This window comes from Peromyscus leucopus, chromosome 3, assembly GCF_004664715.2.
Source record: "Peromyscus leucopus breed LL Stock chromosome 3, UCI_PerLeu_2.1, whole genome shotgun sequence".
Lineage (NCBI taxonomy): Eukaryota > Metazoa > Chordata > Mammalia > Rodentia > Cricetidae > Peromyscus > Peromyscus leucopus.
The window spans coordinates 99,772,654-99,799,224 of record NC_051065.1 but is presented as its reverse complement, the minus strand read 5'-3'; the positions used below and the strand labels follow the sequence as shown (position 1 = coordinate 99,799,224).

Genomic DNA, 26,571 nt, shown 5'->3' with positions numbered 1-26,571 from the left:
AATGAGACTGTCTATAAATAAGTTAATAAAAATAAACTAGTACTTGAAAAGTACAAACAGGGCTCCTAAAAAAAAACAGCTTTGAACTGGGGTAGTTCCCTAATGATGCCTATCATACAAATCATGAAACTCACTGGGTTTAAGTGTCTCTAAGTCACTGAGTTTAAGAATTTCTTTAGCACTGTAGCAACAACCACATTTGTCTCTCCCAGTCAGCTCTCTCATATGCTGGTCCCCAGGCCCTGGTGTGGCTGATGCACCTTTTCTGGACATTTCATGTCAGTGGCATCAAATACTATAATTAATTTGGCCCTTTTTTGATGTGTTCTTTCAATGTTGAGCTGTTTCCTGTTGATGAATACGCTGCACTTTTGTCAGAGAGCCCCTTAAGCTTGGGTTTCAGCCTCCTCAGCTCTACTGGCTCTCCACCTCTATCTACTTTGGCAAGTTCTCTGTGACCTTTGAAGCATCTGAGGCCCATTTAATAATGAGCACAAGTGGACAGGGAATGAAACTACATGAGTGTTTCACTCAGAATCAGTGCTGAAGACTGCAACTTTCTAGTCATGTCCATGGGTATTGGCATTGTCCACCATGCTAGACTCTTGAGGTGGTGATGTACACAAGAGGAAAGAGGGTCAAAGTGGAGATGGAGGAGCCAGTGGAGCAAAGCAGCCTATTGATGCCCAGGCTGCCTGGCACCTCCAGTAAACCTAGGTCTAGACTCTATAGACTCTAGTCCCTGTTGCAAATGTTTAAAAGCTCACAGGTCCTTTAAGATCTAAAAAACAAGCTGGTGGGATGGCTTAGCAATTAAGAGCATGGTTGTTCCTGGTTCAATTCCCAGATGGCTTACAACCATCTGAAACTCCAGTCCCAGACAGGATCTGATTTTTTTTCTGGTCCCTGCAGGTGCACACACAGTGTTCATAAATGTAGGCAGAACACCCAAACATAAAATTACCACAGAAACCTTAAAACAATTTTCCTAAAAACACCAAAAGTGTGGGGTGAGGTGGGTGGGGGGAATTACTGAAAAGTTAGTTTTGCTCTACAAATCAAATGGCATCTGTTTAAAACCTCACTGAGAATAAATGCACTTGCTGAGATGCTGAGGTAGCACCTTCCTGACTAAACCTGGTTCCCTCCTCCCACCTGTATGGACAGGTATACTGTGCCGGAGTTGAAGAGAGGGAAAACAGAACCCAGAGGTTAAAACTAGCATTGTGCACATCCAGACCTGGTTAATCTTAGTTGACAACTGGGAGTGGGAATGACAGTGCCTCTGGGCATTTCAAGAGTATTTCCTAGAAGGATTAGCTCCAGAGGAAAGACCCTCCCCCCAGGGCTGGCAGCAGCAGCCTAGCTATAAAGATCTGAGAAGGAAGTGTCCCACTGTAACCAGAACCAGATGAGCAGCAGTGAGGAATAGGCAGGCTACTTGGCCCACAGGGATTCATTCAGACAAGAAACAATAAAATGCCTTGTGTACCTACAGCTCCCAAATCCAAGAATAAGTCAAAACTGAGACTAGGATTGTACTGTTCCCTAAATCCTACTAGGAACCTTGGGAGAGGGTGTGATAGATCTTGGGTCATTCCCTGGGAGGTAGACATGGATACAACTTAGTTCCATCATAAGAAATAGTAACTCAGCCGGGCGGTGGTGGCGCACGCCTTTAATCCCAGCACTTGGGAGGCAGATCCAGGCGGATCTCTGTGAGTTCGAGGCCAGCCTGGACTACCAAGTGAGTTCCAGGAAAAGGCGCAAAGCTACACAGAGAAACCCTGTCTCGAAAAACAAAAGAAAAAAAAAAGAAATAGTAACTCTGCCAAGAGGAAACTGGGTCCCAGCTCCTCGCAGCCAAAGTACGTGGTGTGGAAATGGGAAGTGCGGGACCATTATATGCTTAAAAACCTGGTAGGTGTGGTAGGTGCATGCACCAGAACAATCACCTGGAGTGTATCTTTCAACGCTGAACCTGTTAGGCTAACCTGCTGGAAGTGCTGAGGACATGCACAGCAATGTGTTGAGGATACCATCCTACTAGGGAGGGGGTAAAGTGCATTTATTTTCTTCCATGTATGTTTTTAACAACAAAAAAGCTCCTTCTTCTAACACTTACTGTCAGCTGGATGGGGGAGGGGGTGCAGGCCCTAGAAGGTATAGGAAAAGAAGGCAATGGCGTTGATGCTATAGTCCAGGGGAAGCTGGTATCCAATGTGCTTGGCTCCTAGGCTGGCACCTCCCAGTGCAGAAGAATGCTGTAGCTTCATCAGGGTAAAGCTGGAAAAGGATTTCTGGGCCTGCAGCTCTCGGCCCTGAGTCAGTGCCAGGAGAAAGCCTGGAGAGAACATAGAGAAGAGATCAGCAGCTAGGGCTTCAGTGGAGATGCTGGAGACCCCATGCCCAAGCATCCAGCACAGAGGCACCAAGATGCTGTGGGTCTTGGGACCAGCAGCCCAAGGAACCCATACTCAACTCCAGAGCATGCAACACCCACAACTTCTTAGTGCCAGAATCTGGTAGGAACCCTGAGCTGTTTCAGAGTCTAATGTAAACCCTGCAACTGGCTGAGCTGAGGCTGCCATGCTAAATTCTTTCTGACCAGAATGGTGACTAAGGCTACCACAGGTTATCACACACTGGCCTGAGCTATAAGGGGATGGAGAGATGGCTCGTGGTTAAGGGTATTTGCTGCTCTTCAGAGGACCTGGGTTCAGTACCCAGCACCCACATGGTGGCTCACAAAACCTGTAACTCCAGTTCTGACAACCCTCTTCTACTCCTCCTTGGGTACTGCACACCCATGGTGCACAGACATGCTGGCAAAAATACCCACACAACATAAAAGTAAATAAATCTTCAAAAGTGATTAATACATCACTTGGAATAGAACATCTTTTCACCAGCTCAAGAGCTAGAGCTGTACAGCTCTATAGTAGAGCACAGGTTTAACAACCACATACCCCAGGAGGGGGTCACAGGCGCTGACCCCACGCCACCCTCCTTTCCAGCTGTATCTGTTGTCTTCACCCACACATGCCCATGCAGACTCACCTTCCTTCAGCATCTCCCAGCTCTTCCACACTGAGCCCACACACACAATGGGGAGGCCAAGCTTCCCTTGGAACAAGACCTGGGAAGAAGGCAGAAATAGGACATTGCAAGCTGACCCTAGACCTTGTCAGGGCCTAGAGATGTTTCCTCAGACCCACTTCAGTCTAAGACACTCTCCCTCTAGTGGGGAAACTAAAGGTGGACTCAAGGAAAAAAAAGGGAGGGAGGAGCGGCAAGGAGGAAAACGGAAGTCATGAAAGTAAGGCAGAAAGAGGAAAGGAATGGTCAAATGGGAAGAAGTTGAGTAGGAAGATGGAGAGCCTAGAAGACAAACACCACATGAAGTCAGTCTCTACAGATTCAGATGCATCAAAGCACTTAGAGTTTGATGGGGCAGTCTCATCACCCTAGGCCAAGGGCCAGACCTCCTCCAGCTGCCACCCACCTTGGTGTCTTGCTTCAACTCACCGGGTCAATCACTGGCAAACTGCCACAATATGTTTGCCCAGTATCTCCCCAGCCTTCTTGAAGATGTACCGGGAAAGGAGATCTCCCTGCTGTGCACCTGGAGCATGGAAGAGGAAGGGGCTGGAGAACACAGGAAGCAGCCTCTATCTACTCTAGCCGCTCTCTCCCTTCCGTAAGGCAGAGGCCAAGTCAGTGTTAGGTTGGATGCCCACATTGGTAAAGCAAGCCTCCTCCCACCATTCCAGATACCTCCTCTTCCAGTGCCCTGCCCGAAGCAGCTCACTAAGCTTTGAGAAGATCCTCCCCGACCCCACCAGAGCAGTAGGACTAGACTCCAGTGAACTATTAAACCATATTGCTGTGTATCAGCCCTACAGACAAGGAAACCTGAGAAGACTGCTGATACCCCTGTTGGTGACCAGCACTCCAACAGTGTGCTGCTGGCCAGCCCCATCCTGGCTGGTATTTCGAGCCTTAGTTCTCAGATAAGTCCTGGGGCCAAGGAATCCAAGTTAAAGGGGGGCAGACCTCACATTGAAAACACAAAGTGTGACAGGCAGGCTCCTCCCAAAGCCAATACAAGCTGCCCGAACTTTCCAATCCCTGCTTCTGTGAACTTGCCCAACAGACACACTTCAGGTTCTCAAACCCAGGCCTGTGGATTGCATCAGCCACATGGGCACCAGGGAGAGAAACACAAGACAATCCAGTGCTGTCTGGTCCCACCTTCGCCCTATCCAACACACCAAGTTGAGCCACAGACTCCAGGGAACTTGGTGAGACAGCCACCGGCACACAGGCTTAACCACGCACCACCCTCCCATTAGACATGCTTCTGTGGAACCAAGCTACAAACAAGCCGGCACTTGCAGTACCTTCTGCAATTTTCTGGCAAAACCCAGCAAACTTGGATTTATCAAAGTCTCTATACAGGTGGGTGAGGATTCCTAGCCGATCTGGCACCTGAGGAGGAGACACAAGCAGTCAACAGACACAGAAGACCCCTAGTTTGTCACCCCAAGTGGCCTTCCTAGTGTGTCCATTGGAATGACCAAAATATTTTGAGACTTTTTTAAAGCTTTAAAAATTACAGAAATTTGAGATTTATCACTTGAGTAGTTTTGTCTTCCTCAAGATCAAATTCATTGAAGAACTCTTAAAAAGACTGCCTGAGTTAAAGAGCAGTCCCTACTTCAGAGTAGCAAACCAGAGGTTCTGAGAAGTGCTGCAACCAAGAAATGGATTCACCTCCCAAACTGTCTTCCTCCACCACCACCAATCTAACACATCCCCCTTCTGAGTCCCCAAAAATACAGATTCTCCAGAGTACATTTTAGTGGGAGTGGGATAAATATGTCTACAGAAACATTACAAAGTGTTTTATACACTTGTCTCATTTGGCTTTGTTTACATTTTTGCAAAAATGCTGAAACTCCTAAACAGCAGTGGCACCCACACTGGTGTGAACACGCTGCCACATCACTCCAAATCCTGTCATTTCCCTGTCACTTCTCCACGTTGCTGTTCTGACCACCTGGAGACCCCCATCCCCTTCTCCTGCAGCTCTCTCCTGTGGATTCCCCAGTGTCCTACACTAGGTGTACATGACTGTGGGGTAGGCAGTACCTGGAAATAGTTGAACATGGCCTGCTTGACATAGCCAATATCATGAGGCGCTGCCTCCAGGTTGTCCATGGAGTCAAACACAATTTTTATGGCTCGGTGTGAAATCCAGAAGGCTGCAGGAGCAGAGGGCAAAGAAGACAGCCAATCACAGGCCATCTCCTCACCAAGAAGGAGTCTCAAGCCCAAGCCCAGTTAGAAGTCAGTGATCAATCAGTGGCTCCCAGTAGGAGGGGGGCTTTTAACCAAACTATCTGGCAGACCCAGACAAGGGAAAGCTGGTGGGAAGACTGCGTAGGTAAACTTGTCACACTGGCTCCCATTCACAGACAAGGGTGGTGAGCTGTCATACACAGCTGCAGATACATCAGGAGCTGGACCCCAAAGGCACCAAAGAAATGTATACATGCTGCCCTAAAAGTAGTGTCAGTGGGCAGTGTTTCCAGACCCCTTTCCCACGGGCAGAGAATCTCTGGACACCTATGGCCTTAACCTTCAGTCTGAATCCTTCCCTTAGGTCTCCAAAAGTCAACAGAACTAGGCTGCACCACCATGCCATAAACTGAACCTTGGGCATGGGAGGCTACTAAGGAGCAAGACGGTAACTGTGATTCTCCTATCACTACTCTGTACTCTGAAACAGGTTTAGGAGCTATTTAGGAACATCTGTTTTGGTTTAGGGACCGAGAGGGCAGGGAGAGGGAGGGGTTATGTTCAGGCCCTACGTGTGCTCACCTGAGCCCTCATCTCCCATCATGTGGCCCCAGCCACCACAACCATTCTCGGAGCCGTTGGGATTGACAAGCCTACAGTTGGAGCCCGTTCCAGCGATGAGCACAATCCCACCTGGGGAGAGGGGATGGGGGCTCAGTGTGGCCAAGAGCCTGCACAGAGCAGCAGCTTCCCACTGCAAAAGATAGGACAGAAACCAGCCCCACAGCGGAGGAGTCACCACCCAACCTCCCAGAGCAAACAGCCCACTTGCTTCTGTCCAGGGGATGGAGGAAGAACACAAATCTGCATCTTTTCAAGGGAACATGGCTCCCTGCCAGCTAGACTTCAAATGATCTTGGTTTACTGAGTACCTAATGCCAGAGACTATGGCAGACACTGTTCTTACAGTGACCATCAGCACCCTAAATCATACAGCCAGCCACTCCCACTTCTACAGAAGTGAAAACCCTTCCACAACTTCTCAAAGATGGAAGGCCTCTCAAAAGTCAGAGCCTAAGCCAGTTTCATTTTTGAGATGGTCTCATAAGATAGCCCTGGCTGACCTAAGACTTATTTATGTAGAGCAGGCTGGCCTTGAACTTGCAGTGATCTGCCTGCCTGTGTCTCCTGAGAGCTGGAGTAAAAGGTCTTCACTGACATGCCTGGTGAGACTCAGTTATATACCAGCATACTACCATACCCACCGAGTCCTACACTTTCTCTTGAGTACCCGCCATCTTCTGCCCCCAGAGATTCCACCCCTCACTTCCCACCCAGACACTTATCCTGCTCTCCTCCTTCCTCCTATGTCCCTGGTCCCTGGTCTAGCAAGGGTTTTAATAAGCCAGGAAAGGACAGCTGGGACAGAATAACAGTGGCTGCCTTCCAGATGTTTGTAAGAGAAGTTGTGCCAGTTGTAGGTAAGGGGCTTTCTCCATCGGACAGTTCATTCTCAACCCCACCCCCTTCCCATCCTCACCATTCGGTGTAGCTGTGGCAATGGAACCTGCTGCGTCAGTGGTGATAATGTAACTTTCACTCAGGTGGGGAAATCGGCCCTTCAACTCCTCTATCAGGAGCTTCACTGCATCCGCCTGCTCCCCACCACTCAGGGACAGGCCCTAGGCCACAAGGGAGAGGGACACGCTGAGCAGAGAAAGGAGGGAGCAGCCCCAGGCCAGCTCTTTTCTTAACCCCTCTCCTCCTGACACCCATACGGCCATATGGGTGTCAAGCCATCCACTCTAGCCCCCCACCACCACAGTAAGCCCTTAGAAGGCCGTGCCTGCAGGGACAGCCTGGCCTAGGAAAGGGTGGAAGAAAGGAAGACACAGGCAAAGGAGCAAGGTGAGAGGATATGGAGAAAGCAGCTTGGCTCGACATTCAGGGGATCTGACTGCCTGCATATCTCCCTTGCACATCTGAGAAGTAGCCACAGTCACAGCAACCTGGGAGAAGAAGAGCTAACATTTAAAGAGCCCTCCAGGCTACAGGGTGCTGACCATTTTGGAATACAATCTCACTATCTCACTTTCCCAACAACTCTTAGTATCTGTATTTGCAAAATGAGGAAACTGAGGCTGAGAGAAGGTGACTGACTTAAGGGACACTACACTGGGTAGCAAAGCTGAGATTCAAATCAAGGTACCAATGGGTCTCTGGAGCCCCATGCTCTTAAAAAACATTCTCAGCTATATAAGATCGAGGGTCCTGGCCCTAGAGACCTTTTCCTCTCATCATCAAACTCATCTAACCCTACTGGCCACCTGCTTCAGCACTGATGCTAGCCCCAGCTCCAGGCGACTCACCAGGCTTCGAAGGGGTACCTGAGGATCCACTCCAGCCTTCTGTTTGGCAGTGGTCACCATCTCGTTGATCCTCTCCACACACTTGTCTGTGCCAATCAGCTGGCCCCAACAGGGAAGGAGGAGTTAAAAAGGCTTGCAGGACCTGTACTGCCACTACCAGCTGCTAAGAGGCCCCTGAACAGGAGTCACAGCACTTTCAATAAGAACCAAGCCCTCTGGTCCCCTCGGGATGGCTTTTTACCCAGTGGTTTGTGCTCAGTCCATCTGCTTCTGACAGGATCTTCCCATCCTCAGAAAGTAAAAGGGCTTTGGACCGTGTGCCTCCCCTATAAAACACAAGCGAGGAGGAGACTCAGTCCTGCTAACACTGCAGACAGAGCCAAGCTTGGACAGCAGTCCCTTATCTTAGAGTCTGGGGGAGAGACAGCTTTAGCAAACCCAAGCTCTACTTCCAAACCTACCTGTTTAGTGTCCACCACACTCTGCAAAGGGAAATGGAGCCTTGCTCATTTTCTCCTTGTAGGTCCTACTTCCCCTGCAAGACTCCACTTACACATCCCCTAGACCTTACAACTTGTCTTCTTACAACTTGGGGGCTTCTCCAGACATTAGTAAGCCCTAGTTAGCAGGACTGCTCTGAATTAGGAGTGCATTAGGTTGTTTCGTGTCTGCTTCTCACTATGAGCTCCACCAGGTACAACTCCAGAGCGACTCCTTATCCTAACCGGCCCAGGGCCTGGCCAAAGCAACTTAGGGTAAATTCATCGGAGGAGAAAAGCAGACCTCTGCTCCTCTCACACCAGCTGAGAGCCACTTTCGAGACCCATCCCCTGTCACCAGGGTCTTCAGGACACTTAGGAGAAATGATCACCAGGCAGGGAGAAATTTATACAGACCTCAACAACTAAACCCTCAGGAGTTAAGTGGCATGGAGGAAGAGTGACATTCGGAGGGGCGATGTCCTACTGATCAGCACTTCCTGGAATGTAAAACTCGATGATCCAACTCAAAGAGGAAATCAAGTTCGGAGCGGATATTAACGAACGAGACAGCAGACTAAGAATCCAAAATCACTTCTTGACAAACTAGGGAAAAGTAAGCTCTACCTTCCAGATGACTATAACAAGGCTAAGTGCAAACTCCTACATTCTGCTAAGGGTTTTTCCTTGTTTGTTTTTAAGGTGTCACAAAACAAACAAAACAAAACACACCAGAGGCCATCCACCTTAGCAATTCACGGAGACACTTTAAGGGTAAGTCAGCAGTGAGCTGTTAATGATACCAGACCCTCCTCCTAGCATGTCCTGGTTTGACATACCCAGATCCACAAAAAAAAGTTTATCATGCGCAGGGAACAGGCCAAATCACCATCTTGCTCACCCTTGTTCTTGATTTACATATGTGGCAACTGAAGCCCAGAGCGGGCAGACATCGCACCCAAAGCCATGCCCGGCAGAGCTACTACCCAAAATCCAACAGACCAGTTTCTCAACAGGAGACTGTGGGAACCAACAGCGGCGGAGGGTCCCAGTCACCAGGACAAGACGGTGGTCTGCTCAACTCCCGGCTTCCCTTGGCCACAGATCTCAGTCTGGGCTTCCGCCTCTTTCCCATGTCCACGCGCGACCGGCAACTTCCCACCTGACCCCAGCTCTGGACGGCGGGACGGTGGCGCCCGGGAGGGGCGTGGTCGCACCGTGGAGCCCGAGGCTCCGGACGTGGAGAAGGCGGCCGCCCCCCCGACCCGCCGCTCCCTAACGGACAGCCTCGGCCCGTCCAGCGCTCACCCTTCCACGCCGCCATAGAGAGCGGCCATGGTACAGTTGCCACCGCAGGTCCCTCTGAGGCAACCTCCCTCCCACTGGGTCGATTCTCTCCACCCGCCCCGTGTCATGTGACCTCGGCGCGCACGCGCAGGGTCCGAACGGCCCGGCCTCTGTCGCTATGGTTGGCCAGTTCTAGCCCGCTTGGTTCCAGCCCCTGAGCTCCCGCGCGGAGGAGGCCGAACCTCGACTGACCAGCCTGGGAAGGTGTGCGAGGGAACGCCGGAAGCAGCCGGCAACCGCACGGTTAATTATGGGGCGCGCACGCGCACGCGCATGCCGAGGCGTGCTCAGAGTCTGGCGGAAATGCCTGAGGACCAAGGCGGGAGCCAAGATTTAGTCCCCTGCTGCGCAGCCTGAGGTCTACGCTGCGCTGAGCACTGAGCCGGTACCGGGCAGAAAGGCCCCAGGCTGCTGTCAGCATCCGTCTAGCGGTGGTGGGGCTCACTGGAGCCTAAGGTTCCGTGCATGTCAGGCAACCGCTCTACAGGGGAACTGAGCCTAGCCTGTTCTTTTTGGACTTTATCTCCTCTGTGTAACCCAGACTGGCCTGGAACACCATTCTGGCTCAGCCTGCAAAAAGCTGCCATTCGCAGACCCGCGTTCACCTTCTGAACACCACCCTCCCCTATTCTAAAATGTGCAATGGAAGAGGAGCAAGATGCCATCAGGTCTGGCAGAAGAGTGGCTCCCGTGTGCCACCTCAGGCTCCTCCAGGTGGTTCTTGACCGATTAGTGCCCCCTTCTCTCCCCTTTTCTTAATAAACCTCTCAAGTGGGCCCTGTCGTATGGTGTGACTCCTGCCGTTTTTGGTTTTGTTTTTTTGGTTTTTCAAGATGGCTTTGTGTAGTTTTGGTGCCTATCCTGGATCTCGCTCTGTAGACAATGCTGGCCTCGACTCACAGAGATCTGCCCGGCTCTGCCTGAAAGACCCCCATCAAAGGTCCAGACACAGTTCCCCCAAAAACCCAGAAGAGCTGAGGGAAGAGATATCTTTTTTTTTTTTTTTTTTTTTTCCGAGACAGGGTTTCTCTGTGTAGCTTTGTGCCTTTCCTGGAACTCACTTGGTAGCCCAGGCTGGCCTCGAACTCACAGAGATCTGCCTGGCTCTGCCTCCCGAGTGCTGGGATTAAAGGCATGCGCCACCACCACCCGGCCTTGAGATATCTTAAAATAAACAGAACTGAGTCAGTTTCCCCTCCTGGAGAGGGTGAAGTCAGGTGTTTTCAAAAGAACAAAGTCAGGATGTCTGGTGGTGACCGATTAACCACAAGATGCTCTCTGGAGATAACATGACCAGACCCCGGAGATGGGTTGTAAAACTCCTGACAGGGCAAACAGATAAGCTGAAATAAGACAAAGTCCAGGCCCCGGGAAAAACTGGACCAATCAAGGATGGACCCGTACTAACCCCCTCCCCTCTAAGAAATTTTGTGGGGTTTGCCTATAAAAACTAACTTCCCCAAGAAAGAGTAACTCCTCCCTGCCTCACTGCGCTGCAGCCAGTGAGTGCTTGAGATGAGTTCCCTGTCGTGACTTGTAATGGAAATAAACCTTGCTTTTGCCTTCTGAGATAGTCCTCAGTGGTCTCTCTAGGGGTCACCATCTGGGCACAACACTGCCTCCTGAGTGCTGGGATTAAAGCCACCGACGCCCGGCTGTGACTCCTGCCGTTTATAAAATACAGCAGCTAGGGGCAGCTTCCATAGCCAAGAGCACTGTCTGCTGCCCTTAACATTTCTTTGAGACATCAGATGGAGCCTCCGTAGGGCTAGCCTGCCACCTGTCCAACCTCTGCCCTCCGTGCCTGCCTCCTGTGCCTATCTCCTAACTAGTATCCTCTTTCCCTGACAGTTAATTGGCGCTGGTTGAGTTTTGGTGTGAAGAGTTGGGAAGGTGGACACACATTGTCTCATGTATTCCAAACTAACCTCAAACTGGCTCTGGCTGCGGGTGAATTTAAACTCCTGGTTCTCCTGCCCCCACCTCCCAAGTGCTAGGATGTCAATTTTTGGTGTAGGCATACTTTAAGATTAATGAGTGGACTCTGTAATTTATTTCTTATCTATTTGAGTCAGTAAAACACCAAATAACTCAAGAATAAAAACAATATTGCTACCTGATAGAGAAACTAGAAGGAGGGTCTTAATGCCCACTTGAGGTATTTCCATTCACAGTACATCAAAGATGGAAAAGATTTCATCCAAAAACAATTTTAGAATCACAGCTAATTGCATTGGGTTCAGAATGAACAGAGGTTTTAGCAGAAATGTGAAGTTGGTGAATTTTGAAGAGGAATTTCCATTTTTGTGCTAATGTGATGAGGGTGGGGACCTATTTGTGATAATACTCAACTATGCTTTTGTGTTATTGTTTGTTTTTTGCCATTTTTTTTATTGTATTGTATTTAAATTACATTTTTTCATTTATTTTATATACTGAACACAGTTTCTCCTCCCTCCTCACCTCCTGGTAGCACCCACCCTTCCCCTCTACTCCTCTCTCCTCCCACTCCTCCTTCATTCAGAAAAGGGCCAGGCCTCTCATGGGCTTGAAAAGGGTGGCACATCAAGTTCAGCTAGGACCAATCTCTTCCCTGTTGTGTGATATTTTGATTGTGTTCTGACAAAGCCTGCTTGGAGTTAGAGGGTGGATTCAGCCACTAGCTGACCAAAATTAACCATAGAGGTTTGGAGGACTGTAGACAGAGATGAGACAGGAAGTAGTGAGGCAGAGCTGAGAGAGGAGTGGTAGTAGAAAATGACTGGTGGCTGCTCCCTGCTTTAATCTTTTAAGTTCTTACCCCGATATTTGACTCTCAAGTTTTTATTGTTAAAGATTAATTAGATAAATGCTTTATCTGAGGTCCAACTCTTGAGGCACAAATTCACGAGATAGTCACTTGCCTGTGGCTTTGCAGTTGCCCACCCCTGCAGGAGCTACATGTGGGAGCAGCACCTGCTGCTGACTGGCTTTTCCTTTTCTTCCCCAAGCCTTCTGAGTGAGTCTGGGATTTATTCTGTTGCAACCTCTCTACAGCAATCTCCTCAAGCCCCAAACTCCACAGGTGCCTGGGCTCCAAACACCACTGGAGTCAGCCCCTCACCACTGGCCAGCTCTGCCTTCAGGCTGCTCTGTGCTCTCCCTTCCCACCTGTCACACATGCTGCTTTCACACATTCCTGTTTCTGCCTTTCAGACAGCTGACTCTTTGGCTCCTTTTCACTGGAGTTATGGGCTTTCCCTGGATCTCTCCTCAGGCTGCTGATGCAGGATCAGAAGTAGCTGTCTTCAGCCAGGCTGTGCACTGCCTATGTTCTCCACCCAGATGTGCTATATGCCTTACACTTCACTGTCATTGTCAGCAGATTTGGTGAGACAATGTGGGATTCTTAAAGGTGGGAATTAGTTGAAAAAGGAAGAAAAAGGGAAAAGAGGTATTCCCACGTTAAAAGTGGGAAACAATATTATGATGGAGGGAGTTAGGTCTCTGTATGATTCCACAATGGATGGTTTGAAAGTGGAACAATTAAATGAGGGAATAATTAACATAGTTGGGACTTAGATAATGTCAATTATAATCATTATCTATTTGGTAATTCTTGTTTTAGTCCTTAAAAAATTGGTTGATATCAGTGTCAAGATACAGGTCTTAGAAAAGGTTACTAAAGGAAATAATGCAATTTTGACTGATAAGTTACAAGCCTTAGAAAAACTTACTGAAACAGATAATGAGATATTTAAATGAAGACAAAGGAATTTGAAGGAGAACCAATCTCACCATTACATTATAAAATTAGAGAGGGGTGGCCCAAGGTTATTGGAAAACCAACCTTATTTTTATGGAGAAGTTAAATGTAATCCTTTAGAAATATTAGATTTGAGGAGATTTAATGAAGATATTGTTTCATATGGTATGCATTCACCTTATGTGAAGTGGATATTAAACTCATGATCAACGCAGAACAGAATTATCCCTCAAGACTGGAAAGATTTGGCATCAGTGACATTGGAAGCTGGTCCGCAGTTACAATGGCAAATATGGTGGAAAGAGGAAGCTAGGCCATAGAACAAAATAGGGCTAGAGGTATTAATATTTCACAAGATCAATTGCTAGTTGAAGGCTGGTATGTATCAAATTGCAAAGGCAATTTGAATTTGATGACCACACCTTGGTGCTATGTCAGTTAGCAGCCTTAAATGCTTTGGACAAGGTTAAAGAACCAGAAAAGAGTTCTGAATCATTTACTAAAATTATACAAGGCCCAAAAGAAGCCTTCACTGATTTTTTTTTTTTTTTTGCAAAGATTGACCCCCAGTTGTAAGTAGAATAGCATCAGATTCAGAAGTCAGACAACTATTAATTGAATCTTTGGCTTTTGAAAATGCTAATTCTGAATGCAAAAAGGTGATCAGGCCACTAAAGGCAAGATTGGCACCAATAGATGAGTGAATTAGAAATATGGCTGATATTGGATCTCATACCTATGATGCAACTTTAATAGAAGTAAGCTCTAAAGGTTTGAAGAAAAGACAAACAAAAGTTTTGGCTGTGGCAAGCAAGGTCATTTCAATGGGGATTGTAGGCAAGGCATTCCTAGAAACAATTTTTTTTCTGGAGATAATTAAAAAAGGAGGTCTCTCTGCCTTCTGGAGTATGCAGAAGGTGTGACAAAGACTGACATTAGACTAATGAATGCAGATGAACAAGGGAAAATGAAACAGTTTTTTACTTATTACAGCATAAAGCATCTTACAGGTATACCACACAAACCTGCAAAACAAACAGTTATAGAAAGATCTAATGATACATTTAAAAATGTGCTTATTAAGCAGAAAGGGGTAACAGAGACCCCTAGAGATAGATTGCACAATGCTTTATTAACTTTAAATTTTCTAAATGCTAATAAGAAAGGAATGACAGCTGCGGAGAGACATTGGATAATAGAAAAAAACTGCTGAATTAAATCAGTCTGTATACTTTAAAGATGTGTTGACCTCAGAATGGAAATCAGGACATGTGTTACACTGGTGAAGAGGTTTTGCTTTTGTTTCCACAGGAGAAGAAAAGCTATGGATACCATCAAAATTGATAAAGATTAGATTCAAACAGGAGAGACCTTGATTAGAAGAGGCGATTGTTCATCAAACAGCATGACCATTCAATCTAAACTAACTTATAAGACTAACAAGTGCTTTTCATTTGATTAGATATAATTTGCCAAAAGGGAAACTCCTCGAAGTTAGGGTTGGGGCTGGGATTCATTTCTGTCTTTCCAGGAGAATAAAGGCATCCAATTAAGGAATCTGAAGACCACTGGACAAATGAGACATCTGAAGAAAAAGGACAAATCATCCAGAGAAAAATATCCCAAGAAAAAGAGTAAATTGGCCTATTGATACATCACATTCCCAATAGGATAACAATTCATAAGTCTTCACAAATATTTGTTTCTGCTGTTCTCTACAGACATGTAATGCAAATGTTGTTTTTGTAGGCTAAAAATGGATGCTCCAACATGGGGAACCTTGGGTGACTGTCCAGGAAACCAGCTGTTTCTGTCATTTCTTAGTTTTGGAAGTTGTTTGCTCTGCACTTCCTGTTAACTCAGGTAATATATCCTTCTCAGGTCTCTGATGGAGTTGAAGACTAGATAGTTATGGTTTTCCTTGTTACCAAGTTGAGAAAAGAAACTCACAAAAGAGGTATAAAGTGAATAAGGCTGAGATCCTTCTCAGGTCTCTGATGGAGTTGAAGACTAGATAATTATAGTTTTCCTTGTTACCAAGTTGAGAAAAGAAACTCACAAAAGAGGTATAAAGTGAATAAGGGTGAGAGTCATAAAAGATAGTTTGGGGTTCATAATACAAGTTAGGATATAAAGTGAATTATGTACAACACTTTGGACTCACCAAGATAGGATAGATAATGGAGTATTTTCTCTTATTTGTCAAATGCTAATATACTGGACATTGTTAATTTAATTTTTGCCTGTATATATTTGTATATAGTTATTGTATTTACTGTATATAGTTTTACTATGTTAGTTAAAGCCTTTGCTTTTTGTTTAGACAAAAAAGGGGGAAATGTTGTGTGATACTTTGATTGTGTTCTGACAAATAAAGCTTGTTTGGAGTCAGAAGGCAGAGCCAGCCACTGGCTGACCAAAATTAACCATAAAGATTTGGAGGACTGGAGACAGAGAGGAAACAGGAAATAGTAAGGCAAGGCTGAGAAGGGACCTTAGCCCTTCTGGATGGAGGAACAGTAGAGGTAGGAAGCGACTAACGTTGCTCCCTGCTTCTCTGATCTTTCAGGTTCTTACTCCAATATTTGACTCCTGATTTTTTATTGTTATGGATTAATTAGATAAATGCTTCACCTCTCCTTGATCAAGGCTGAGCAAGGTAATCCAGCATTGGGAACAGTTCCCCAAAGCCAGCTAAGTGCCAAGGACAGGTCCTGATCTCACTGCTAGGAGCCTTACAAAAACACCAAACTACACAACTATCACACACATGCAGAGTACCTAGGTCGGCCCAAGGAAGCTCCCTAACTGTTTGGTCCAGAGACCATGAGCTCAGTCAGCTGTTTCTGTGGGTTCTTCCATCATGACCCCCCTGGCTCCTTCCTTTCTTCAGCAAGACTCCCAGAGGTCAGCCCAGTACTTGGCTGTGGATCTCTGCATCTGCTTCCATCAGTTACTGGATAGAGTATCTCTAATGGTGTTTAGGGTATTCACCAATCTGATTATAGTAGATGGCCAGTTCAGCCAACCTCTCCGCTATTGCAAGGAGTCTTAGCTGGGCTTATCTTTGGATTCTTGTGGGTTTCCCTGGCAATAGGTTCCTCCCTAACCCAGAAATGTCCACCCCCATCAAGAAGTCTCTTTCCTTACTTTCACCCTCTGTCCCACTCCAGTCAACCTTCCACACGCAGCCCACCTAAACTGCTCCCTCAAGTTCCCATCCTCCTATCACCCCCTCCCCGGTCCCCTCTTTACCAGGAGATGTTGCTGGAGGGCTTCTCTCCAGGTTCCCCAAGCCCCGCAGTCCCACAATCCACTTATAAATAATCACTCAGACGCTTATATCACTTATAAACTGTATGGCCGTGGCGGCTTCTTGCTAACTGTTTTATTCTTAATTACCATTTCTATAATCTATACTTGCCACGTGGCTGGTGTTACGGCGTTTTCACATGCTGTTTCCTGGCGTGGCTGCAGTGTCTCTCCCTCAGCCTTCCTTCCCAAATTCTTTCTCTCTTGTCCCACTACTTCCTGCTGGCCACCTACTTCCTGCTGGTCACTGCCATCAGTGTTTTTTATATAGAATGATATCCACAGCATTTCCCTTTTTTCTTTTTTTAAAAAGTAGGTTTTAACTTTAACATGGTAAAATTACATATAACAAAACATTATCGAGCAAGAATTACAGTTACAATATTAAAGAAGATGTCCTATCTATCTTATATTTGTGAGTTTAAGGTTTTATATCTAACTTATCTTTTATTATAACTGAGGAAATTACAACTATCTAGTTTTCAACCACATCAAAGACCTGAGAAGGAACATAATGGTACTGAGAAATGGTAGATGGATGCAAGCAACTTTCGGGAATCTTGTAAGAGTAGACCAAGACAGCTGGCGCCTGGACAGTCACTAATGTTTCTCAGCATTGTTGGTGCATTTAAATTGGCTACAGGCCTAGAGTATCTGACGACCATTTTTAGAAGCAGGATTCTGAAAGACCATCTTACCTGTCTTGGCAGAGTACGTGGTCGCTTTCCTTGTGTCCCGCTTGTCCAGAAGGACAGCATTGCATTTGTACTGTCAGCCATCAAGCAAGGGCAGTTCTTTGCCAGTTGCCTTTTGTGCCAAAAAGACAAACTTCCAAATGGAAATGTCTTAGAAGCCAACATTCTCTCGGATCAATTGTGCAGCCAGGAGCATTGTGTCTCAATCACGAATTTTAAGTTTTTTTTTTGTTTTTTTTTTTTTTTTTGTTTTTTTTTTGGTTTTTTCGAGACAGGGTTTCTCTGTGTAGCTTTGCGCCTTTCCTGGACTCACTTGGTAGCCCAGGCTGGCCTCGAACTCACAGAGATCCACCTGGCTCTGCCTCCCGAGTGCTGGATTAAAGGCGTGCGCCACCACCGCCCGGCAATTTTAAGTTATTTAAATGCCATATTCTCTAGGTCTATGAAGTGTTTGAAGATTACCTATCTATCTGAATATATCTATGTATACCTAAAACTTAACTAACATGGCTACAGATATGATTATCATAGATGACTAATTATTAATCTATTTTTAATTATCCATTACATTTTAATGAGTTACATAAACATAATACCTCAAATAAGAATAGAATATATATATACAGTATAACAAATTAACTTCAAGTTTGTATCAATAAACTAAAATTTATACCAATGTAAAACATTTTAAACATAAACTAAAATCTATACCAATGTAAAACATTTTAAACAAGTTGTTCTTTAAAAGTAGGTTCATTAATCTACCTTTATCTTATCATCTCCATATCCTCCTATATATCTATATAATATCCCATTTTCTTTTTTAGAAAGAGATCATATTTATAATCACCTGTTTTAAATAAAAATATTGGTTTTTCTCTGTCCCACACCAGAGGGCTCTTTTGATTTGGGGCACAAGAATCTCTTAACCATTTTTTTTTTTAAGTAATATGTCTGGGTTTAGAGGGGAGTGAGCCAATTCCACCTCTAAAGCCAGCTTGGTATTATTTGGGATTTGGGCGTAGCATCTCTTACTACTTCCTGCTGGAGGGGGGCGCTGTATCTTATGGGGATACAAAGAAAATTTTAGACCTATGGGGTAGTCCGTGAGGCTGTATTGTGTGAATCAGTTGCCTTGAAACCGCTCTGGATGTTGGATCATCTGGGCCATGGTGTCATCGGAGACCTTTCAGGGGGTCTGGCTGGTGAAACCTGATGTATCTTAATCTGGAACAAATCCACAGCTTCTGGCTTTCTGTGGAAACAAAAGCAGAACCTCTTTTCCAAAATAAAATATCCTTATATCCAAATTTTGAAGTCAAGGTACCTTTAAAATATACATTTTGGCATAACTCAACAGCTTTTGCAATCAAATGTTTTTCTTCAGTTACAAATATCAAAGACAACATAATCCAGATTCTCTGTGTGGTAGCCATCTTTACGTGGCTTATTTATATTAATTTATCTTTTTTTTGTCTCTTTTAAGCCTACATATTGTGACTCTATTGCTTTAAACTGTAGTATTTTAAGACTGAAACGGCGCTGTGGCTGCTGGCTCCGCCCATTTCAGCTTCCCAACACGGCGGCTGTACGTTTTCTGCCAGTTCTGTGAGTCATTAAGTCTCAGAAATAGTGGGTCTAAGCTTTTATCAAAGCAGTGTGTAGCCCAGAAACCTCTTTTTTTTTTTTTTTAATACTAGTAAAGACTAAATCTACCACACAGCTTAATGTGCCGCTGGCAGACGCCTCATTTCCGCCATACTGCCGGTCAAACGCACACGCCAGGAACCCGCCAGTGTTCAAACCTGCGTTTTGCGGCGTCTAGCTGCCGTATGAGACAAGAAGCAGGAACCTGGTTTTGGCTCTGTTTAGAATTGGTTATTAAATATTCTCAGGTTTAAGGTGGAAACTCGAGCGTTGGCGCCATTTGTTGCTGGAGGTTCTCTCAGTTCCCAGCCCCGCAGTCCCACAATCCACTTATAAATAATCACTCAGACGCTTATATCACTTATAAACTGTATGGCCGTGGCAGGCTTCTTGCTAACTGTTCTTTTATCTTATATTAACCCATTTTTATAAATCACTCAGAATGATTTTTTTTCTATTTCCATCCATTTGCCTGCAAATTTAATGAGATCATTGTTTTTTGTTTTTACATCCGAGTATTACTCCATTATGTAAATGTACATTTTCCTTATCCATTCTTCGGTTGAGGGGCATCTAGGTTGTTTTCAGATTCTGGCTATTATGAATAATGTTGCTATGAACATAGTTGATCAAGTGTCCTTGTGTTATGATTGAGCATCCTTTGGGTATATGCCCAAGATTAGTATAGTTGGATCTTGAGGTAGATTGATCAATTGTCAATTTTCTGAGAAACTGCCATATTGATTTCCAAAGTGGCTGTACAAGTTTGCACTCCTACCAACAATGGAGGAGTGTTTCCCTTGTTCCACACCCTCTCCAGCATGAGCTATCACTTGTGTTTTTTATCTTAGCCATTCTGACAGGTGGTATCTCAGAGTTGTTTTGATTTGCATTTCCCGGATAGGTAAGGGTGTTGAACAATTCCTTAAATTTTTTTTCAGCCACTTGAGATTCTTCTGTTGAGAAGTCTCTGTTTAGATCTGTACCTCATTTTCCAATTGGATTATTTGGTATTTTAATGTCTCATTTCTTGAGTTCTTTATAAATTTTGGAGATCAGCCCTCTGTCAGAGGTAGGGTTGGTGAAGACCTTTTCCCATTTTGTAGGCTGCCATTTATCTTATTGACTGTGTCCATTGCCTTACAGAGCTTTTCAGTTTTAGGAGGTCCCAATTATTAATTGTCAGTCTCAATGTCTGTGCTATTGGTGTTGTATTCAGGAAGTAGGCTCCTGTACCAATGCATTCAAGGCTACTTCCCACTTTCTCTTCTATCAGGTTCAGTGTAACTGGATTTATGTTGAGGTCTTTGATCCAGTTGGACTTGAGTTTTGTGCAGGGTGACAGATATGGATATATTTGCATTCTTCTGCATGCTGACATCCAGTTATGCCAGCACTATTTGTTGAAGATGCTTTCTTTTTTCCATTGTATAATATTGGCTTCTTTGTCAAAAATCAGGTGTTCATAGGTGTGTGGATTTATGTCAGGTTCTTCAATTCAATTCCATTGATCCACATGTCTGTTTTTATGCCAATACCAAGCTGTTTTTATTACTATAGCTCTATAGTAGAGCTTGAAGTCAGGGATGGTGATACCTCTAGAAGTTCCTTTATTACACAGGATTGTCTTAGCTATCCTGAGTTCTTTGTTTTTCCATATGAAGGTGAGTTTTGTTCTTTCAAGGCCTGTGAAGAATTGTGTTGGAATTTTGATGGGGATTGCATTGAATCTGCAGATTCCTTTTGGTAAAGATTGCCATTTTTATTATGTTAATCCTACCTATCCATGAGCATGGAAGATCTTTCCATTTTCTGATATCTTCTTCAATTTCTTTCTTTAAAAACTTAAAGTTCTTATCATATAGGTCTTTCATTTGTTTGGTTAGAGTTAACCCCAAGATATTTTATATTATTTGTGGCTATTGTAAAGGGTATTGTTTCTCTGATTTCTTTCTCAGCCCATTTATCATTTGTATATAGGAGGGCTACTGATTTTTTTGGAGTTAATCTTGTATCCTACCACATTATTGAAGGTGTTTATCAGATGTAGGAGTTCCCTGGTAGAATTTTTGGGGTTGCTTTTGTATACTAGTATATCATCTGCAAATAATGAAAGTTTGACTTCTTCCTTTCCAATTTGTATCCCTTTGATCTCCTTTTGTTATCTTATTGCTCTAGCTGGAACTTTGAGTACTATATTGAATAGATATGGAGAGAGTGGACAGTCTTGTCCCGTTTTGGTGGAATTGCTTTGAGTTTCTCTTCATTTAATTTGAAGTTGGCTGTTGGCTTGCTGTATATTGCTTTTATTATGTTTAGGTATGTTGCTTGTATCCCTGATCTCTCCATGACCTTTTTCATGAAGGGGTGTTGAATTTTGTCAAAGGATTTTTCATCATCTAATGAGATGATCATGTGATTTTTCTTCTTTCAGTTTGTTTGTATGGTGGATTACATTGTCAGATTTTCATATGTTGAGCTATCCCTACATATCTATGATGAAGCCTACATAGTCATGGTGGATGATTTTTTTATGTGTTCTTGGATTTAATTTGCCAGTATTTTATTGTGTATTTTTGCATCAATGTTCATGAGAGAGATTGGTCTGTAATTCTCTTTCTTTGTTGCATCATTGTGTGGTTTGGGTATCACAGTAACTGTAGTCTCAATAAAAAGAATTTGGCAATGTTCTTTCTGTTTCTATTGTGCAGAACAATTTGAGGAGTATTGGTGTTAGCTCTTCTTTGAAATTCTGATAGAATTCTGAGCTGAATCTTTCTGGTTTTTCTTGTCCATCAACATCTTTCACCCGCTCCCAGCTGCTCAGACCAACGAAGTAACACAATTATATTGCTTAAAATGTATGCCAGGTTCTTACTACTTTCTTTGTTAAATTATCATTTATAAATCTATGCCTGACGTCTGGGTACCGGCGTTTCATGTGTGGTCATGGCGGGGCTTGCGGTTTGCTCCTTCGTTGTTTTCTCTCATTGTTACTTTGTCCTGAATTAGTGTTTTTTTTTGACATTAGAATAAAATAAAGTACAATTGTTTTTTTGTTTGTTTGGTTGTTTTTTTTTTTTTTTGTTTTTTTTCTGGGAAACTTTTAATAACTCATTCTTTTTCCTTAGGGATAATAGATCTATTTAAGTTGTTTATCTGATCTTGGTTTAATTTTGGTATGTGGTATCTATCAAGAAAATTATACATTTCTTTTAGATTTTCTAATTTTGTGGAGTACAGGTTTTTGAAGTATGATCTGATGATTCTCTGGATTTCCTCAGGGTTTGTTGGTATATCCCCCTTTTCATTTCTGATTTTGTTAATTTGGATATTCGCTCTCTGCCTAAGGTTGGTTTAGACAGGGTTTGTCTATCTTGTTGGTTTTCTCAAATAACCAACTCTTTATTTCATTAATTCTTTATATTGTTCTCTTTGTTTCTATTTTATTGATTTCAGCCCTGAGTTTGATTATTTCCTGCAGTCTACTCCTCCTGGGTGAATTTGCTTCTTTTTGTTCTAGAGCTTTGAGGTGTGCTGTTAAGTTGCTAGTGTGAGATTTCTCCAAATTCTTTGTGTAGGCACTTAGTGCTATGAACTTTCCTCTTAGGAGTGCTTTCATTGTGTCCCATAAGTTTGGGTATGTTGTGCATTTATTTTCCTTTAATTCTATGAAGTCTTTAATTTTTTCTGTATTTCCTCCTTGACCTAGTGGTAACTCAGTTGAGAGTTGTTAAGTTTCCATGTGTTTGTAAGGTTTTCTGTAATTTGTGTTGTTGTTAAATTCAAACTTTATCACATACAATCTGATAAGATACATGGGGTTATTCTAATATTTTTTTTTATTTGTTGAGATCTGCTTTGTGACCAAGTATGTGGTCAGTTTTAGAGAAGACCCCATGAGATGCTGAGAAGAAGGTATATTCTTTTGTGTTTGGATGAAATAGTCTGTAGATGTCTGTGAAGTCTATTTGAGTCATAACATCTGTTAGTTCTCTAATTTCTCTATTAAGTTTGCCTGGCAGACTTGTCCATTGGTGAGAGAGGGATGTTGAAGTCAGAACTGAAACTTCATCTTGATGAATTTTTCCTGTGATGAATATGAAATGTCCATCTTCATCTCTTTTGATTAATTTTAGTTTGAAATTTATTTTGTTAGATATCAGGATAGCTACACCAACTTGCTTCTTAGGTCCATTTGATTGGAAAATCTTTTCCCAATTCTTTACTATGAGATAATGCCTGTCTTTGGAGTTGAAGTATGTTTCTTATATGTAACTGAAGGATGGATCCTGTTTTTGTATCCATTCTGATAGCCTGTGTCTTTCTATAGATAAATTGAGTTCATTGATATTAAGAGATATTAATGATCAGTGATTGTTAATTCCTGTCATTTTTTGGTTTTGGTGGTGGTGGTAGTAGTGTGTGTTTGTGTGTGTGTGTGTGTGTGTATTTCCCTTCTTTGTGTTTTGGTGGTGTGAGATTATCTATTACCTGTGTTTTCGTGGATGCAGCTAACTTTTTGGGTTGGAGTTTTCTTTCTAGTACTTTCTGTAGGGCTGGGTTTGTAGATAGGTATTATTTAAATCTGATATTTTCATAGAATATTTTATTTTCTCTGTCTATGGTGACTGAAAGTTTTGCTGGGTATAGTAGTATAGGCTTGCACCCATGGTTTCTTAGTGTCTGCAAAATGTCTATCCAGGACCTTCTGGTTTTTAGAATCTCCATTGAGAAATCGGGTGTAATTCTGATAGGTCTGCCTTTATATGTTACTTGGTCTTTTTCCTTTGCAACTCTTAATATCTCTTCTTTATTCTGTATGTTTAATGTTTTGATTATTATGTGGCAAGGGAGCTTTTGGGGGGGGTCCAGTCTATTTTGTGTTCTGTAAACTTCTTGTACTTTCATAGACATATCTGTATTTAGGTTGGGAAATTTTTCTTTTATGATTTTGTTTATTGTAGACCGTTAAGTCCTGCTCCATGGCTACAGACCAGGTTCAGAAAAAAGATCCACATCGAAGCAAAACAGGACTTAGGACCTTTTTATCTGAGGAGTATGGAAAAATTCACACACCATTTGTCCAGGTCATGGTTTTTATTAATCTGCTCACTTCAACTTTCCATTATATATATATATACAAACTTTGGCAGTAAAAAGGTTATTCAAGGCTATTTTCTCAGGGTGATAAAACATTCTTGTAGATATGATATGAGTCACGATATGCCTATCAGCTTTGATTAATGGCAGCCAGCAGCTGTGGTTGTAAAAGTAACCTTATCTAAAAGGGGCAGCTACAAGAATTACAAAGGGAAGAAATTAAACCATTGAGAGATCTAAGGAAGAGGCAAAGAATGCATGTGCTATTTTACATTTCTCAAGTGTGATTAATAATATCCAGACACTGTTAGTCAGTTAACAGCCTTTTCCTATTAACCATCTGAATCTCAGGACCTAAACATAAGCGGTTAGTCTACTGAGTCTAAAATCTTGCATCAAAAACTGGTGTAGAAGTATATACAAAGTGTCAATTGCTTTTTTTAAGTCAGAGCAGGGAGGTGCTGGTGGAGGAAGCTTAGTAGAACATAGGTTGCTATTCATCTCTTGAAGGACTATGATATAAGAAGGCCAGACACCTGCAATATTACTCCTAGTTTGCTGTAAATCTTCTCAAGGACCTTGATCCCACAAGGCCAGATACCTGCAATTCTGCACAATGAGTAAGATTTGTGAAAGTTCCATTTGTGATTTGTCCAGAAGGACACTTTGTTTGGCCGATTGCCCTGTCAGTAAGCCAAGGATAGAGAACAGGCTTCTTAGTTTTTCACCGTAATGTGGAGAGTTTGCTTTATTTACCAGAATAACACAGTATAGAGAAGAGTCATCTTCCTGACCATCCATAAATATAAGTGCCCATAAGATTGAGATGTAATTATGAGATTACATGTACATATTACATGAAAATGCATGGTAATGGGGAGATATCACAGCTGTATTTGCATAAAAGAAGCTACAGATAGGAGCAACAGTTCTCGAGAGTCCATGGCCCTGCAGCCCTGCCTGACAGGATTCCTCCAACAGAGAATCCTCTGGTGGGTTGACATCTGAATTATCAATTGCTACCTGCTGTAATTGCATAATGGCCCACAATAGCTCATGACAAACACTCCTGACATTTGTTGAATATATTTTCTGTGCCTTTTTGAGCTCAAATTCTCCTTCTTCTTTCCTTATTATTCTTAGGTTTGGTCTTTTTATGGTGTTCCAGATTTCATGGATATTTTGTGTTAAGAATTTTTTGGATTTAACATTTTCTTTGACTCATGAATCTATTTCCCCTATTGTAACTTCAACACCTGAGATTCTCTCTTCTATCTCTTGTATTCTGTTGCTTGCATCTGTAGTTCCTGTTCACTTACCCAGATTTTCCATTTTCAGAATTCCCTTGGTTTGTATTTTCTTTATTGCCTGTATTTCAATTTTCAAGTCTTGAACCACTTCCTTCACCTGTTTGATTGTGTTTTCCCCCCTTGGCTTTCTTTAAGGGATTTATTAATTTCTTCCAATTTTTTTGTTTGTCTTTTCCTTGATTTTTTCAGGGAATTTTTCATTTCCTCTTTAAAGTTTCATAAAGTTATTTTTTCTTTTTTTTTTTTTAAAGATCTATCTATCTGTCTGTCTGTCTGTCTATCTATCTATCTGGGTACTTTGTCAGCATGTACATCTGCACACCAGAAGAAGGCATTAGGCAGTTGTGAGTTGCCATGTGGGTGCTAGGAATTGAACTCAGGCCCTTTGGAAACAGCAGTGAGTGCTCATAACCACTGAGCCATCTCCCCAGCCCCTCGTAAAGTTATTTTTAAGGCTGTTTTCTTTTGCTTCATCTGCATTGGGATGTTCGGGTCTTGCTGTTGTAGGAAACTGGGTTCTGGTGGTGCCATATTGCCCTTCATGTTGTTGCATGTATTCTTAAACTGGCGTTTACCCATCTGTTCTTCCCACTGGAGTAGGTGGTGCTTGTGCCTATAGGAGCTGCTGCTGATGTGGTGGATTGTTAGCGAAGAGGAGGAGGATGGGGTGGGTGGGTCTGGGCAGCAGAGTGGGTTGTAGGGTTTACAGAGTCCAGTGGGTGTTGGGGATGGTGTTGCAGCCCGCCCACAGATCGCTCACCTGTTGGCCAGCTGCTGGGGACTCTGGATGTTTTTTAAATGAGGTCTCAAATCACCAAGGCTGGCCCTACACTCCTAAGGCTGTCTTTGAACCCAGTCCTCCTGCATCCACTTCCCAAATGCTAGGATTAATGGACTGCACTGCCCTCCCAACTTTATATTGTTTGTTTAGAAAATAATACAAGAGAGAAAGCTTGATTTGAAGACAAGATTGAATTCTGAATTTGATTTTGGATGAGAATTATATATAATTGCTGCCAGTTCTCATCTTCAGAATAAAGATGATAAATTTCAGTGCCAAACTGATGGTTCAGATAGCACTTGCTGCTCTTGCAGAGGACTGGAAGTGAGTTACCAGCACCTACCTCAGCTGGTTCCCAAACCCTCTAACTACAGCTCCATGGAATTCACCTCTGTCTTCTGGCCCCCTTGGGTGTACTTCGTAATGCACACATACACACGACTTAAAGTTAAATATAAAAAAAGATTACAAACCTCCAG

General features: G+C 43.5%; 1 protein-coding gene across 1 annotated transcript; it reads right to left on the bottom strand.

Moving 5' to 3' along the window:
- Positions 1–2,029: 2,029 nt before the first annotated feature.
- On the bottom strand, positions 2,030–9,561 carry Nagk (N-acetylglucosamine kinase). Its single transcript, XM_028860322.2, is given in 11 exon segments — positions 2,030–2,344; positions 3,061–3,139; positions 3,529–3,548; positions 3,551–3,625; positions 4,404–4,491; positions 5,155–5,267; positions 5,887–5,997; positions 6,845–6,986; positions 7,674–7,772; positions 7,915–7,999; positions 9,461–9,561. Coding segments are annotated over 11 exon segments (1,029 nt in total). The 5' UTR covers positions 9,490–9,561; the 3' UTR covers positions 2,030–2,156.
- Between the last annotated feature and the right edge of the window lie 17,010 nt (positions 9,562–26,571).